Here is a 14,834-nt window from a genome sequence, read left to right as displayed (position 1 = left end):
GATGTGTTTGTCTTTTTCACATTTAAACTGAATTCAGTTATTCAGGTATTTATCAATTTTTCAATTCTGTATTGTGATTGGAGAAAACAGAAATTCAACTCAGCAATTGGTCAATTTTTTGCATCATGAGGTGCAAACTGCTTTATCAGGGTGCACCACAATACACTTGTGTCGTGGTGCACAGGTTCTCATCCAACATGTACCATAGAGCTTCTTAATGGTCAGTGTGTAAATATTATGAGGTTCAGGCAGAGGTATCTGTTGGGTGCTGTTGTTTAACTACCTCCAGCTGTGTGCTGCACAGACTACAGGTTACAGTCTAAGAAGAGGCTAAATATACCTGAGTAGTACAGCGCAAAATGCAACATCATTATCGGTGTGGAAAAAAGATAATGTTATAATTTGAGAATACAGGTATTTCAAAAGACCACAATGATTTAAACGACCAAACACAATTTTTTTTTTACTGTGACTTTAAATTTATAGTTAGAGTATATCTGAAACCTATTATCAAGTCAAACTTTTTTAGCTGGTTCAGAGGTCTTCACCAGTTCTCAGTGTCTGGAACATTGTGGTCCAGACACTGACCATGGCTCCCATTTTCTTTTCTGAAAAAATATCAAGCCAGCTCAGTACATCTTAATAGTACCTATTCATAGCACCTAAAAAAGAAAAGTGTTCCTATACATGGCCATTAGATGGCAATCTAAGACCGGAAATGAAAAGAAACTGTGCTTTTCAGTTGACCAACAGCAGCTTAGTTCAACCTTTCCCTTTTTTTGTTATATGCTTTTTTGTGTGTCATGCAACCAGTAACGTCTGTTTGTTACTTACTAAATCAGCATAGTTAGTATCAGCTAAGGTTTTTTTTTATTTTATTTATCAATTTTTTTAAAAGGAGGGCATGTTATATCAAGTCAGCTCTGTACCTCTTAGTTGGATCTATTGATGCCACTTAAAATGAACATTTCCCTTATCACCACTAGATGGCATTCTAAGACCAGAAAATAAAAGAAACTCTGTGCTTTTCAGTCTATGGTGCTTTTCTGTTGACCAAAAGATCAACAGCTTCTTCTTCATAGCAGTTTAGTTCAACCTTTTCCTTTTAGCAATCCTGCTGATTACGCACTGGTAGAAGTTCTAAAAAGGCATTTTTATGCCAATAGCAAAACTCTTCAGTAGTGGTGCCAGTACCTTGAACATCTTCTTTTCAACAGAAATGTTTTACCTTGAACCCTTGCCTTGTATACCATTACGTACCTGTGTCCCGGTGCAGAAAATAGACCAAGCGCTGAGCTGAATTTCATTTTGTCCATTCACAGGAACGGATTTCAATACATTGACAAAAACTTGAATAACTTAAAAAGTTTAAATGTTACAAAGCCCAAAAGTCGTAGCACATGAATGGCCTGAAGAGTTTGATACTTGAATGGTTGAAGTGAGACAAACGGTGTAGGAGGAGTTGCGTTTCAAAGATTTTGCAGGCAAGACACTGGGGACTGGAAATTGATGAACCGGACACTGCAAACCGGTGCAGAGCTCGGAAACCCTGCTAACCAATCACTGTGCTGAATTTTTGCACGGTGCAATCCGCATTTGGTTGGAAGGACTTTCATCCAATCACAAGGCTGAATTTATTTTTTACAAAATGCTAAATATCTCAAAAACTACAAAGATTTAAAATAAAAAAAATTGTAGCACACATGTCCTGACGGAGCTGCACAGTTTAAGATGTGAATGATTGAAGTGACTTGAACGGTACAGAAGGAGTAGCGCGGCGAAGTTTGGTGGAATGATAATAAAAATGGCCGAACGGGGAATTTAATATAAAATAATATAATAAAATTAATATAATATACTGTACTTAGGGAAGACTAATTTCTTTGTAGAGTACAATTAAACAACAGAGTTATCCAGAGTGCTTTAGAAGATATTAAAACATTATAACAGCATAATTTAAAAAAAAAAAAAAAAACGTTTTTAATTACATATTTTACTTTGAAGCCCAATCGGAAATGACGCAACTCTTTTATTCTCTAACAACCCGGAAGCAGTGTGTATTTCTGTTGCTGGCGCCGCTGGTTCCGGACTGCTGCCGTACTGGACCCGGACTCAGCAGATCTGTGTAAGTTTTCTCTCGAGTTGTTTGGATTTCCGGCCTGGTTCGGCCTGATCCAGACGGTTCCGAGGAAATGTCTGGCCCTCTGCGGTTCCATGTCGCACCGGCGACCGCTTGGATGGACTCTTTCACTGCAGACAGTGTGGGCCGGTTCGGTACGTGGGCCGGGTTCGGTACGTGGGCGGGTTCGGTCGAACCGGACCGTAGGAGAGTAAATGTGACGTCAGCTGGATGTGAAACATGAATGATGACGTAAAAAATCCAGAAGAGCGTTTGTAATTCCTTCTTGTCTGAACACGCTGAATGTTTAGTCTTTTATTTCATGTTTTTCGTTTGCGGCTGAAAGAAATCAGTTTTTACTCTAAAATGTTTATTTAGCATAAAATATCCCTGAAACTGCGCGACGGCGCTGACTGGAGAGGATTCTTTCCAGGAAACTGCTGGGATTCAGTTCCTGACTTTCATTTTGCTGCCTGCTTGATGCGTTTGGTCTTTTCCAGACAACATTAAAACCTTGGTCCCCCTAGTCCTGGTCCCCCTAGTCCTGGTCCCACTAGTTCTGGTTCCCCTAGTTATGGTTCCCCTAGTCCTGGTCCCACTAGTCCTGGTCCCACTAGTTCTGGTTCCCCTAGTTATGGTTCCCCTAGTCCTGGTCCCCCTAGTCCTGGTCCCACTAGTTCTGGTTCCCCTAGTCCTGGACCCCCTAGTCCTGGTCCCACTAGTTCTGGTTCCCCTAGTCCTGGTTCCCCTAGTCCTGGTCCCCCTAGTCCTGGTCCCACTAGTTCTGGTTCCCCTAGTCCTGGTCCCCCTAGTCCTGGTCCCCCTAGTCCTGGTCCCACTAGTTCTGGTTCCCCTAGTCCTGGTTCCCCTAGTCCTGGTTCCCCTAGTCCTGGTCCCACTAGTCCTGGTTCCCCTAGTCCTGGTCCCCCTAGTCCTGGTCCCACTAGTCCTGGTTCCCCTAGTCCTGGTTCCCCTAGTCCTGGTCCCCCTAGTCCTGGTCCCCCTAGTCCTGGTCCCACTAGTTCTGGTTCCCCTAGTTCTGGTTCCCCTAGTCCTGGTCCCCCTAGTCCTGGTCCCACTAGTCCTGGTCCCACTAGTCCTGGTTCCCCTAGTCCTGGTTCGCTTAGTCCTGGTTCCCTTAGTCCTGGTCCCACTAGTCCTGGTCCCACTAGTTCTGGTTCCCCTAGTTCTGGTTCCCCTAGTCCTGGTCCCACTAGTCCTGGTCCCACTAGTCCTGGTTCCCCTAGTCCTGGTTCGCTTAGTCCTGGTTCGCTTAGTCCTGGTCCCACTAGTCCTGGTTCCCCTAGTCCTGGTTCCCCTAGTCCTGGTTCCCCTAGTCCTGGTCCCACTAGTCCTGGTTCCCCTAGTTCTGGTTCCCCTAGTTCTGGTTCCCCTAGTCCTGGTTCCCCTAGTCCTAGTCCCACTAGTCCTGGTTCCCCTAGTCCTGGTCCCCCTAGTCCTGGTCCCCCTAGTCCTGGTCCCACTAATCCTGGTCCCACTAGTCCTGGTTCCCCTAGTTCTGGTCCCCATAGTCCTGGTTCCCCATAGTCCTGGTTCCCCTAGTTCTGGTTCCCCTAGTTCTGGTTCCCCTAGTCCTGGTCCCACTAGTCCTGGTTCCCCTAGTTCTGGTCCCCCTAGTCCTGGTTCCCCTAGTCCTGGTTCCCCTACACCTGGTCCCCCTAGTCCTGGTCCCACTAGTCCTGGTTCCCCTAGTCCTGGTTCCCCTAGTTCTGGTTCCCCTAGTCCTGGTCCCCCTAGTCCTGGTTCCCCTAGTCCTGGTCCCGTAGTCCTGTTCCTCCTTGTCCTGGTCCTCCAAGTCGGGGTCCCACCAGTTCTGGTCCCACTAGTCCTGGTCCCACTAGTCCTGATCCCACTAGTCCTGGTTCCCCTAGTTCTGGTCCCACTAGTCCTGGTCCCACTAGTCCTGGTTCCCCTAGTTCTGGTTCCCCTAGTTCTGGTCCCCCTAATCCTGGTTCCCCTAGTCCTGGTTCCCCTAGTCCTGGTCCCCCTAGTCCTGGTCCCCCTACTCCTGGTCCCCCAAGTCCTGGTTCCCCTAGTCCTGGTCCCACTAGTCCTGGTTCCCCTAGTCCTGGTCCCACTAGTCCTGGTTCCCCTAGTCCTGGTTCCCCTAGTCCTGGTCCCACTAGTCCTGGTTCCCTTAGTCCTGGTCCCACTAGTCCTGGTTGCCCTAGTTCTGGTTCCCCTAGTCCTGGTCCCCCTAGTCCTGATTCCCCTAGTCCTGGTCCCACTAGTCCTGGTTGCCCTAGTCCTGGTCCCCCTAGTCCTGGTCCCACTAGTTCTGGTTCCCCTAGTCCTGGTCCCCCTAGTCCTGGTCCCCCTAGTCCTGGTTCCCCTAGTCCTGGTCCCCCTAGTCCTGGTCCCACTAGTCCTGGTTCCCCTAGTCCTGGTTCCCCTAGTCCTGGTCCCCCTAGTCCTGGTCCCACTAGTTCTGGTTCCCCTAGTCCTGGTTCCCCTAGTCCTGGTCCCCCTAGTCCTGGTCCCACTAGTTCTGGTTCCCCTAGTCCTGGTTCCCCTAGTCCTGGTCCCACTAGTTCTGGTTCCCCTAGTCTTGGTCCCCCTAGTCCTGGTCCCCCTAGTCCTGGTTCCCCTAGTCCTGGTCCCCCTAGTCCTGGTCCCCCTAGTCCTGGTCCCCCTAGTCCTGGTCCCACTAGTCCTGGTTCCCCTAGTTCTGGTTCCCCTAGTCCTGGTCCCCCTAGTCCTGGTCCCACTAGTCCTGGTTCCCCTAGTCCTGGTTCGCTTAGTCCTGGTTCCCTTAGTCCTGGTCCCACTAGTCCTGGTCCCACTAGTTCTGGTTCCCCTAGTTCTGGTTCCCCTAGTCCTGGTCCCCCTAGTCCTGGTCCCACTAGTCCTGGTCCCACTAGTCCTGGTTCCCTTAGTCCTGGTTCCCTTAGTCCTGGTTCCCTTAGTCCTGGTCCCACTAGTCCTGGTTCCCCTAGTCCTGGTTCCCCTAGTCCTGGTCCCACTAGTCCTGGTCCCACTAGTCCTGGTTCCCCTAGTTCTGGTTCCCCTAGTCCTAGTCCCACTAGTCCTGGTCCCCCTAGTCCTGGTCCCACTAGTCCTGGTCCCACTAATCCTGGTCCCACTAGTCCTGGTTCCCCTAGTTCTGGTCCCCATAGTCCTGGTTCCCCATAGTCCTGGTTCCCCTAGTTCTGGTTCCCCTAGTTCTGGTTCCCCTAGTCCTGGTCCCACTAGTCCTGGTTCCCCTAGTTCTGGTTCCCCTAGTACTGGTCCCCCTAGTCCTGGTTCCCCTAGTCCTGGTTCCCCTAGTCCTGGTCCCCCTAGTCCTGGTCCCACTAGTCCTGGTTCCCCTAGTCCTGGTTCCCCTAGTTCTGGTTCCCCTAGTCCTGGTCCCCCTAGTCCTGGTTCCCCTAGTCCTGGTCCCGTAGTCCTGTTCCTCCTTGTCCTGGTCCTCCAAGTCGGGGTCCCACCAGTTCTGGTCCCACTAGTCCTGGTCCCACTAGTCCTGGTTCCCCTAGTTCTGGTCCCACTAGTCCTGGTCCCACTAGTCCTGGTCCCACTAGTCCTGGTTCCCCTAGTTCTGGTTCCCCTAGTTCTGGTCCCCCTAATCCTGGTTCCCCTAGTTCTGGTCCCACTAGTCCTGGTCCCCCTAGTCCTGGTCCCACTAGTCCTGGTCCCCCTAGTCCTGGTCCCCCAAGTCCTGGTCCCCCTAGTCCTGGTTCCCCTAGTCCTGGTCCCACTAGTCCTGGTTCCCCTAGTCCTGGTCCCACTAGTCCTGGTTCCCCTAGTCCTGGTTCCCCTAGTCCTGGTTCCCCTAGTCCTGGTCCCACTAGTCCTGGTTCCCTTAGTCCTGGTCCCACTAGTCCTGGTTGCCCTAGTTCTGGTTCCCCTAGTCCTGGTCCCCCTAGTCCTGATTCCCCTAGTCCTGGTTCCCCTAGTACTGGTTCCCTTAGTCCTGGTCCCACTAATCCTGGTCCCACTAGTCCTGGTTCCCCTAGTCCTGGCTCCCACTAGTCCTGGTTCTCTCTAGTCCTGCTCCCCTAGTCCTGGTCCCACTAGTCCTGGTCCCACTAGTCCTGGTCCCACTAGTCCTGGTCCCACTAGTCCTGGTTCCCCTAGTACTGGTTCCCCTAGTCCTGGTCTCACTAATCCTGGTCCCACTAGTCCTGGTTCCCCTGGTTCTGGTCCCCCTAGTCCTGGTTCCCCTAGTCCTGGTTCCCCTAGTCCTGGTCCCCCTAGTCCTGGTCCCCCTAGTCCTGGTCCCACTAGTCCTGGTTCCCCTAGTTCTGGTCCCCCTAATCCTGGTTCCCCTAGTCCTGGTCCCCCTAGTCCTGGTCCCTCTAGTCCTGGTCCCCTAGTACTGGTCGCACTAGTCCTGGTCCCACTAGTCCTGGTTCCCCTAGTACTGGTCTCATTAATCCTGGTCCCACTAGTCCTGGTTCCCCTGGTTCTGGTCCCCCTAGTCCTGGTTCCCCTAGTCCTGGTTCCCCTAGTTCTGGTCCCCCTAGTCCTGGTCCCTCTAGTCCTGGTCCCACTAGTCCTGGTCCCCTAGTTCTGGTCCCCCTAGTCCTGGTCCCCCTAGTCCTGGTCCCCCTAGTCCTGGTCCCCTAGTTCTGGTCCTCCTTGTCCTGGTCCTCCAACTCGGGGTCCCACCAGTTCTGGTCCCACTAGTCCTGGTTCCGTAGTCCTGGTCCCACTAGTCCTGGTTCCGTAGTCCGGGTCCCACTAGTCCTGGTTCCCCTAGTTCTGGTCCCCTAGTTCTGGTCCCCTAGTTCTGGTCCCAGTAGTACTGGTCCCCCTAGTCCTGGTCCCCCTAGTCCTGGTCCCACTAGTCCTGGTTCCCTTAGTCCTGGTCCCACTAGTCCTGGTTCCCCTAGTTCTGGTTCCCCTAGTTCTGGTCCCACTAGTTCTGGTCCCACTAGTCCTGGTTCCCCGAGTCCTGGTTCCCCTAGTTCTGGTCCCTCTAGTCCTGGTTCCCCTAGTACTGGTTCCCTTAGTCCTGGTCCCACTAATCCTGGTCCCACTAGTCCTGGTTCCCCTGGTTCTGGTCCCCCTAGTCCTGGTTCCCCTAGTCCTGGTCCCCCTAGTCGTGGTCCCACTAGTCCTGGTTCCCCTAGTTCTGGTCCCCCTAGTCCTGGTCCCCCTAGTCGTGGTCCCACTAGTCCTGGTTCCCCTAGTTCTGGTCCCCCTAGTTCTGGTCCCCCTAGTCCTGGTCCCACTAGTCCTGGTCCCGTAGTCCTGTTCCTCCTTTTCCTGGTCCTCCAAGTCGGGGTCCCACCAGTTCTGGTCCCACTAGTCCTGGTTCCGTAGTCCTGGTCCCACTAGTCCTGGTTCCGTAGTCCGGGTTCCACTAGTCCTGGTCCCCGTAGTCCTGGTCCCCGTAGTCCTGGTTCCCTGTAGTCCTGGTTCCCTGTAGTCCTGGTTCCCGTAGTCCTGATTTCCTGTAGTCCTGGTTCCCTGTAGTCCTAGTCCCATAGTCCTGGTTCCCTGTAGTCCTGGTTCCCGTAGTCCTGATTTCCTGTAGTCCTGGTTCCCTGTAGTCCTAGTCCCATAGTCCTGGTTCCCTGTAGTCCTGGTCCCATAGTTCTGGTCCCCGTATTCCTGGTTTCCCGTAGTCCTGGTCCCCATAGTCCTGGTTCCCTGTAGTCCTGGTTCCCCATAGTCCTGGTCCCCGTATTCCTGGTTTCCCGTAGTCCTGGTCCCCATAGTCCTGGTTCCCTGTAGTCCTGGTTCCCTGTAGTCCTGGTTTCTTGTAGTCCTGGTTCCCTGTAGTCCTGGTCCCATAGTCCTGGTTCCCGTAGTCCTGATTTCCTGTAGTCCTGGTCCCATAGTCCTGGTTCCCGTAGTCCTGATTTCCTGTAGTCCTGGTCCCCATAGTCCTGGTTCCCTGTAGTCCTGGTTCCCCGTAGTCCTGGTCCCCGTATTCCTGGTCCCATAGTCCTGGTCCCGTGTCCATATGATGATGTAACACGTACCCCCTCTCCCCCCCCAGACCTCCTGTGATGCCCCGGCTGAGCCGGCCGGGTCGCCATGCCGTACGTGGACCGAACCAATCGCATCTGCGGCTTCCTGGACATGGAGGAGAGTGAGGGCAGCGGGCGCTTCGTGCGGCGCTACTTCGTCCTGGACACGGTGCAGGGAGGCCTGCTGTGGTACACGGACAACCCGCAGGTAAGGAGTCCAGGTGTGTGACGTCCACTTCTCCAGAAGTACGCTTCCTGGTGGAGTCGGCTCCAGCAGCAACCAGCAGGTCGTCTCCACTGGGCACACCTGTCGCATGGCAACACTCACCTGTAAATAATCACACCTGTATGGGGAAGATGTTGACGTTTAGTAAACATGGGAAATGCCTCATTTACATATTTTGTCTGTTTATTTTATATTTCAGGATAAATGAAACTCATGAAAATATGTTGTTAGCGTTAAAATGTTCCACAGCTACGTTGCTGTTTCTATCGAGGACATAAAACACCTTTAATTCACAGACCAGGAGATGAAAACTTCTCCACATGTAGAAACTTGTTTACACGTGTGTCCGTTTCCACACGCGTGACTCATCATACGAGCTTCAGTCGGATTTATTAGGTCAGAAATGATGAAGCAAGTTTCCACTGAAAAGGACCCGGGCGAGTTCTGGTTCCTGTGTCTGGCTCTGGACCCCGGTAGGGTTCTGGTTCCTGTGTCTGGCTCTGGACCCGGGAGGGTTCTGGTTCCTGTGTCTGGCTCTGGACCCCGGTAGGGTTCTCGTTCCTGTGTCTGGCTCTGGACCCGGGAGGGTTCTGGTTCCTGTGTCTGGCTCTGGACCCCGGTAGGGTTCTCGTTCCTGTGTCTGGCTCTGGACCCAGGTAGGGTTCTGGTTCTTGTGTCTGGCTCCGGACCCGGGCGAGTTCTGGTTCCTGTGTCTGGCTCTGGACCCGGGTAGGGTTCTGGTTCTTGTGTCTGGCTCTGGACCCGGGCGGGTTCTGGTTTTCTAGTTAGGCGCTATAGTGACAACGCTGGTTCCCATAGAAACCAACAGCAGACGACAACCACTCGTGGCGTGTTGCAGAAAGGACCTTATGGGCCTTATGGACCTTATGGGCCTTATGGGCCTTATGGACCTTATGGGCCTTATGGGCCTTATGGACCTTATGGACCTTATGGACCTTCTGGACCTTCTGGCCCTTATGGGCCTTATGGGCCTTATGGACCTTATGGGCCTTATGGACCTTATGGGGCCTTATGGACCTTATGGGGCCTTATGGGCCTTCTGGACCTTATGGGCCTTATGGGCCTTATGGGCCTTATGGACCTTATGGACCTTATGGCCCTTATGGCCCTTATGGGCCTTATGGACCTTATGGACCTTCTGGCCCTTATGGACCTTATGGGCCTTATGGGCCTTATGGCCCTTATGGGCCTTATGGACCTTATGGGCCTTATGGACCTTATGGACCTTATGGGCCTTATGGACCTTATGGGCCTTATGGGCCTTATGGACCTTATGGACCTTATGGGGCCTTATGGGCCTTCTGGACCTTATGGGCCTTCTGGACCTTATGGGCCTTATGGGCCTTATGGGCTTTATGGACCTTGTGGGCCTTATGGCCCTTATGGCCCTTATGGACCTTATGGACCTTATGGGGCCTTATGGGCCTTCTGGACCTTCTGGACCTTATGGGCCTTATGGACCTTTTGGGCCTTATGGACCTTATGGACCTTCTGGACCTTCTGGCCCTTATGGCCCTTATGGGCCTTACGGGCCTTATGGGCCTTATGGACCTTATGGACCTTATGGGGCCTTATGGACCTTATGGGCCTTCTGGACCTTCTGGACCTTATGGGCCTTATGGGCTTTATGGACCTTGTGGGCCTTATGGGCCTTATGGACCTTATGGCCCTTATGGCCCTTATGGACCTTATGGACCTTATGGGGCCTTATGGACCTTATGGGGCCTTATGGGCCTTCTGGACCTTATGGGCCTTTTGGGCCTTATGGGCCTTATGGGCCTTCTGGACCTTCTGGACCTTCTGGGCCTTATGGACCTTTTGGGGCCTTTTGGGCCTTATGGGCCTTCTGGACCTTATGGGCCTTCTGGACCTTCTGGACCTTCTGGGCCTTCTGGGCCTTATGGGCTTTCTGGACCTTCTGGACCTTCTGGGCTTTATGGGCCTTATGGACCTTATGGGCCTTATGGACCTTATGGACCTTATGGGCCTTATGCACCTTATGGATCTTATGGGCCTTATGGACCTTATGGGGCCTTATGGACCTTATGGACCTTATGGGGCCTTATGGGGCCTTTTGGGCCTCATGGGCCTTCTGGACCTTCTGGACCTTATGGGCCTTATGGACCTTTTGGGCCTTATGGGCCTTATGGACCTTCTGGGCTTTATGGGCCTTATGGACCTTATGGACCTTATGGACCTTATGGGCCTTATGGATCTTATGGGCCTTATGGACCTTATGGGGCCTTATGGACCTTATGGGCCTTATGGGCCTTATGGACCTTATGGGGCCTTATGGGACCTTTTGGGGCCTTTTGGGCCTTATGGGCCTTATGGACCTTATGGGGCCTTATGGGACCTTTTGGGGCCTTATGGACCTTATGGGCCTTATGGACCTTATGGACCTTATGGGGCTTTTTGGGCCTTCTGGACCTTATGGGCCTTCTGGACCTTATGGGCCTTATGGGCCTTATGAACCTTATGGGCCTTATGGACCTTATGGACCTTATGGACCTTATGGACCTTATGGACCTTCTACCATCACGTGAGAACGCCACGCTTCTGTTATTACTTCCACTGCTGTCTGATGATTTTTGTCTCTTCTTCTGTACAGAATTTGCCTAAAGGCGCGGAGAAGGTGGGATCCGTCAAACTCACCTACATTTCCAAGGTTAGTCCCTCTTTTCACACCGCGGCAGCCTGGAATTTAACTTCTGCTTTGGCATTTTAAACCGGTTTCATTAAAAAAGGCAAACTAAAAGTGTTGTTAAATAATTTATAATAAATCCATGAGTAGTCTCTGACTGCCGGGCATCCCACTCCTCGGCTGCAGACCAGATCTCTTCCTGCAGTTGGACATCAGATTCAGGAAGAAAAATTATTTCCTCTCAGTCATACAGCTCCAGTTCTGTGGCCAGTTGCAAAGCCTGCATGGAGGCCTGGAGGCGAAAGGGTTCCCACCCAGGCAGCGTGTGCTTTGTGGGGGCATACCGAGTCCGACACCGCTTTGCATCGCTGACACTTGGAGTTGTTCCCACATGGATGCAGGACTTCACCGGGATCATTGTCAGTTTGCTCCTTAGGATGGCATGACCATGTGTTCTTGTCCGAGGCCTGCCGAGGGAGTTTGTTCCAAATGCCTGGGCGCCTTATCCCATTATTGTTCCAAGCTTTGACAATTTGGCCATTTTCTGATATTTCATCTCAACTGTTTGTCAAAAAACATCCGTTCTGATCATCTTGGTCCCACAAAAACAAACAATGCGGAGACTTTTTTAGTGCAAACTTTAAAGGGTTTATTCTCCTTTTATGAATGTAAGTAGTCATGTGTGACCGACACCACTGCCCTGATGTCCCTGTGGTTGTTCCACGGGATCCACCAGAGGCAGAGCTCACACGGCTGTTTACAACAGTAAACATGCTAGCAGTGGAGATCATGAAGATGATTATTTTCAATGCCAGTTTTTACCCGTGCAGCGTCCACGTCCGGTCGGTCGGCGTAGCTGACGCAGGTCTGATGAGGTGCGCGGCGAGCCTCTACTAACGTTACATCATCCTGTCTCAGAGCTGATGGGACGTTTGTTTCCATCTGGAACGTAAAGTTTTACTCTGTCTTGTTTAGGTCAGCGATGCCACCAAACTCAGGCCAAAGGCAGAGTTCTGCTTTGGTAAGTTCCTCCCTGTGCTTCCTCCTCCTTTCCCTTCACAGGAATCCTCCATCCTGGTCCTCCTGAGTCGGGGTCCTGCAGGCTTTAGAAGTTCCTGAGCTGCAGCTCAGCCAACTCAGGTCAGTGGGTTCTGAATCAGATGTGTTGTAGCAGGGAAACTTCTAACACCTGCAGGATTGAGGTTCCCCGCCCCCTTCATCGCCACGCCACTACATAAATCTGTTGTTCTTTGTTTCTGACATTAAAACCAAGGAAATAGTGATGTTTCACTGCCAACATGGCTGTCGCAGCTGGTGTTGGGGAAGGCAGATGTCTCTCCTTTGTTTTCCTCACCAACCTCTCTCCCTCCTTCTTCTACTCGTTGGGTTTGTTTCCTCTCCTTTGTGCTGTGCTGCTTGTTGTTCCTCTGCTTCCAACAGTAGCTGTTGGGGCATAAAGCCCCTGATAGCATAGCTGCTAGGATCTTCGGGACGCACAAACCCCTCCACCACGATAAGGTGACGGCTCGGGGAGGGGGAAACCAGAACCAAGCAGATATTTTAAGGTTTCCATGGAGCAGGCTGCTTTTCTCCTCCTGTGTTTCAGCCGCAGGTTTACGACCTCTCTCTCCTCTCTCTGCAGTTATAAATACTGGGATGAGGAGGTTCTACCTGCAGGCCAACGACCAGCAGGATTTGGTGGAGTGGATTACCGTCCTCAACAACGCCACCAAGATTACCGTGAGCCTCACACATGTGCACACACAGGCGGGTCGATAGCTGACCCATTTTCAGCTTGGATTTCAGCCTCAGGCATCAACAGATGGAAAATGACCCATCAGACCACAAATATGGAGCCGGGCGCCGGCGGTAGGGCGGGAAGGGAGGACGACAGGACCGCTGTCCACAGACAAGTGGAAGGGCATCTCTGATCTACTGGTCTAAACCAGGCGTGGCCAATGAGGAGGAGGTTCTGGGTGGGAAAACAGGAGGAGGTTCTGGGTGGGAAACAGGAGGAGGTTCTGGGTGGGAAAACAGGAGGAGGTTCTGGGTGGGAAAACAGGAGGAGGTTCTAGGTGGGAAACAGGAGGAGGTTCTAGGTGGGAAACAGGAGGAGGTTCTGGGTGGGAAACAGGAGGAGGTTCTGGGTGGGAAACAGGAGGAGGTTCTGGGTGGGAAAACAGGAGGAGGTTCTGGGTGGGAAAACAGGAGGAGGTTCTAGGTGGGAAACAGGAGGAGGTTCTGGGTGGGAAACAGGAGGAGGTTCTGGGTGGGAAACAGGAGGAGGTTCTGGGTGGGAAACAGGAGGAGGTTCTGGGTGGGAAAACAGGAGGAGGTTCTGGGTGGGAAACAGGAGGAGGTTCTGGGTGGGAAACAGGAGGAGGTTCTGGGTGGGAAACAGGAGGAGGTTCTAGGTGGGAAACAGGAGGAGGTTCTGGGTGGGAAAGAGGAGGAGGTTCTGGGTGGGAAACAGGAGGAGGTTCTGGGTGGGAAACAGGAGGAGGTTCTGGGTGGGAAACAGGAGGAGGTTCTGGGTGGGAAACAGGAGGAGGTTCTGGGTGGGAAACAGGAGGAGGTTCTGGGTGGGGAAACAGGGGGAGGTTCTGGGTGGGAAAGAGGAGGAGGTTCTGGGTGGGAAACAGGAGGAGGTTCTGGGTGGGGAAACGGGGAGGTTCTGGGTGGGAAAGAGGAGGAGGTTCTTGGTGAGAAAAGGGAGGAGGTTCTAGGTGGGAAACAGGAGGAGGTTCTGGGTGGGAAAGAGGAGGAGGTTCTGGGTGGGAAAGAGGAGGAGGTTCTGGGTGGGAAACAGGAGGAGGTTCTAGGTGGGAAACAGGAGGAGGTTCTGGGTGGGAAAGAGGAGGAGGTTCTGGGTGGGAAACAGGAGGAGGTTCTGGGTGGGAAACAGGAGGAGGTTCTGGGTGGGAAAGAGGAGGAGGTTCTGGGTGGGAAACAGGAGGAGGTTCTGGGTGGGAAACAGGAGGAGGTTCTGGGTGGGAAACAGGAGGAGGTTCTGGGTGGGAAACAGGAGGAGGTTCTGGGTGGGAAACAGGAGGAGGTTCTGGGTGGGAAACAGGAGGAGGTTCTGGGTGGGAAACAGGAGGAGGTTCTGGGTGGGAAAGAGGAGGAGGTTCTGGGTGGGAAACAGGAGGAGGTTCTGGGTGGGAAACAGGAGGAGGTTCTGGGTGGGAAAGAGGAGGAGGTTCTGGGTGGGAAACAGGAGGAGGTTCTGGGTGGGGAAACGGGGAGGTTCTGGGTGGGAAACAGGAGGAGGTTCTTGGTGAGAAAAGGGAGGAGGTTCTAGGTGGGAAACAGGAGGAGGTTCTGGGTGGGAAACAGGAGGAGGTTCTGGGTGGGAAACAGGAGGAGGTTCTGGGTGGGAAACAGGAGGAGGTTCTAGGTGGGAAACAGGAGGAGGTTCTAGGTGGGAAACAGGAGGAGGTTCTGGGTGGGAAAACAGGAGGAGGTTCTGGGTGGGAAAGAGGAGGAGGTTCTAGGTGGGAAACAGGAGGAGGTTCTGGGTGGGAAAACAGGAGGAGGTTCTGGGTGGGAAAACAGGAGGAGGTTCTGGGTGGGAAAACAGGAGGAGGTTCTGGGTGGGAAACAGGAGGAGGTTCTGGGTGGGAAAACAGGAGGAGGTTCTGGGTGGGAAACAGGAGGAGGTTCTGGGTGGGAAACAGGAGGAGGTTCTGGGTGGGAAAACAGGAGGAGGTTCTGGGTGGGAAAACAGGAGGAGGTTCTGGGTGGGAAACAGGAGGAGGTTCTGGGTGGGAAAGAGGAGGAGGTTCTAGGTGGGAAACAGGAGGAGGTTCTGGGTGGGAAACAGGAGGAGGTTCTAGGTGGGAAACAGGAGGAGGTTCTGGGTGGGAAAGAGGAGGAGGTTCT

General features: G+C 52.9%; 1 protein-coding gene across 1 annotated transcript in view; it reads left to right on the top strand.

Moving 5' to 3' along the window:
- Positions 1-2,071: 2,071 nt before the first annotated feature.
- The window catches only part of LOC306771315 (pleckstrin homology domain-containing family A member 1-like), a 72,446-nt gene continuing 59,683 nt past the window's right edge, over positions 2,072-14,834 (top strand). Inside the window, exons 1-5 of the mRNA XM_079260473.1 lie at positions 2,072-2,125; positions 8,091-8,269; positions 10,920-10,976; positions 11,928-11,973; positions 12,595-12,692. Coding sequence (XP_079116599.1) covers positions 8,129-8,269; positions 10,920-10,976; positions 11,928-11,973; positions 12,595-12,692 — 342 coding nt within the window. The 5' untranslated portion in view covers positions 2,072-2,125; positions 8,091-8,128. The remainder of the gene's footprint in view (positions 2,126-8,090; positions 8,270-10,919; positions 10,977-11,927; positions 11,974-12,594; positions 12,693-14,834) is intronic.

The sequence above is a fragment of the Telmatherina bonti genome (genome assembly GCF_933228915.1).
Source record: "Telmatherina bonti genome assembly, chromosome: 21".
Taxonomy (NCBI): Eukaryota; Metazoa; Chordata; class Actinopteri; order Atheriniformes; family Telmatherinidae; genus Telmatherina; species Telmatherina bonti.
Note: the sequence above shows the minus strand (reverse complement) of the source record. Positions and strands in the feature narration are given on the sequence as shown.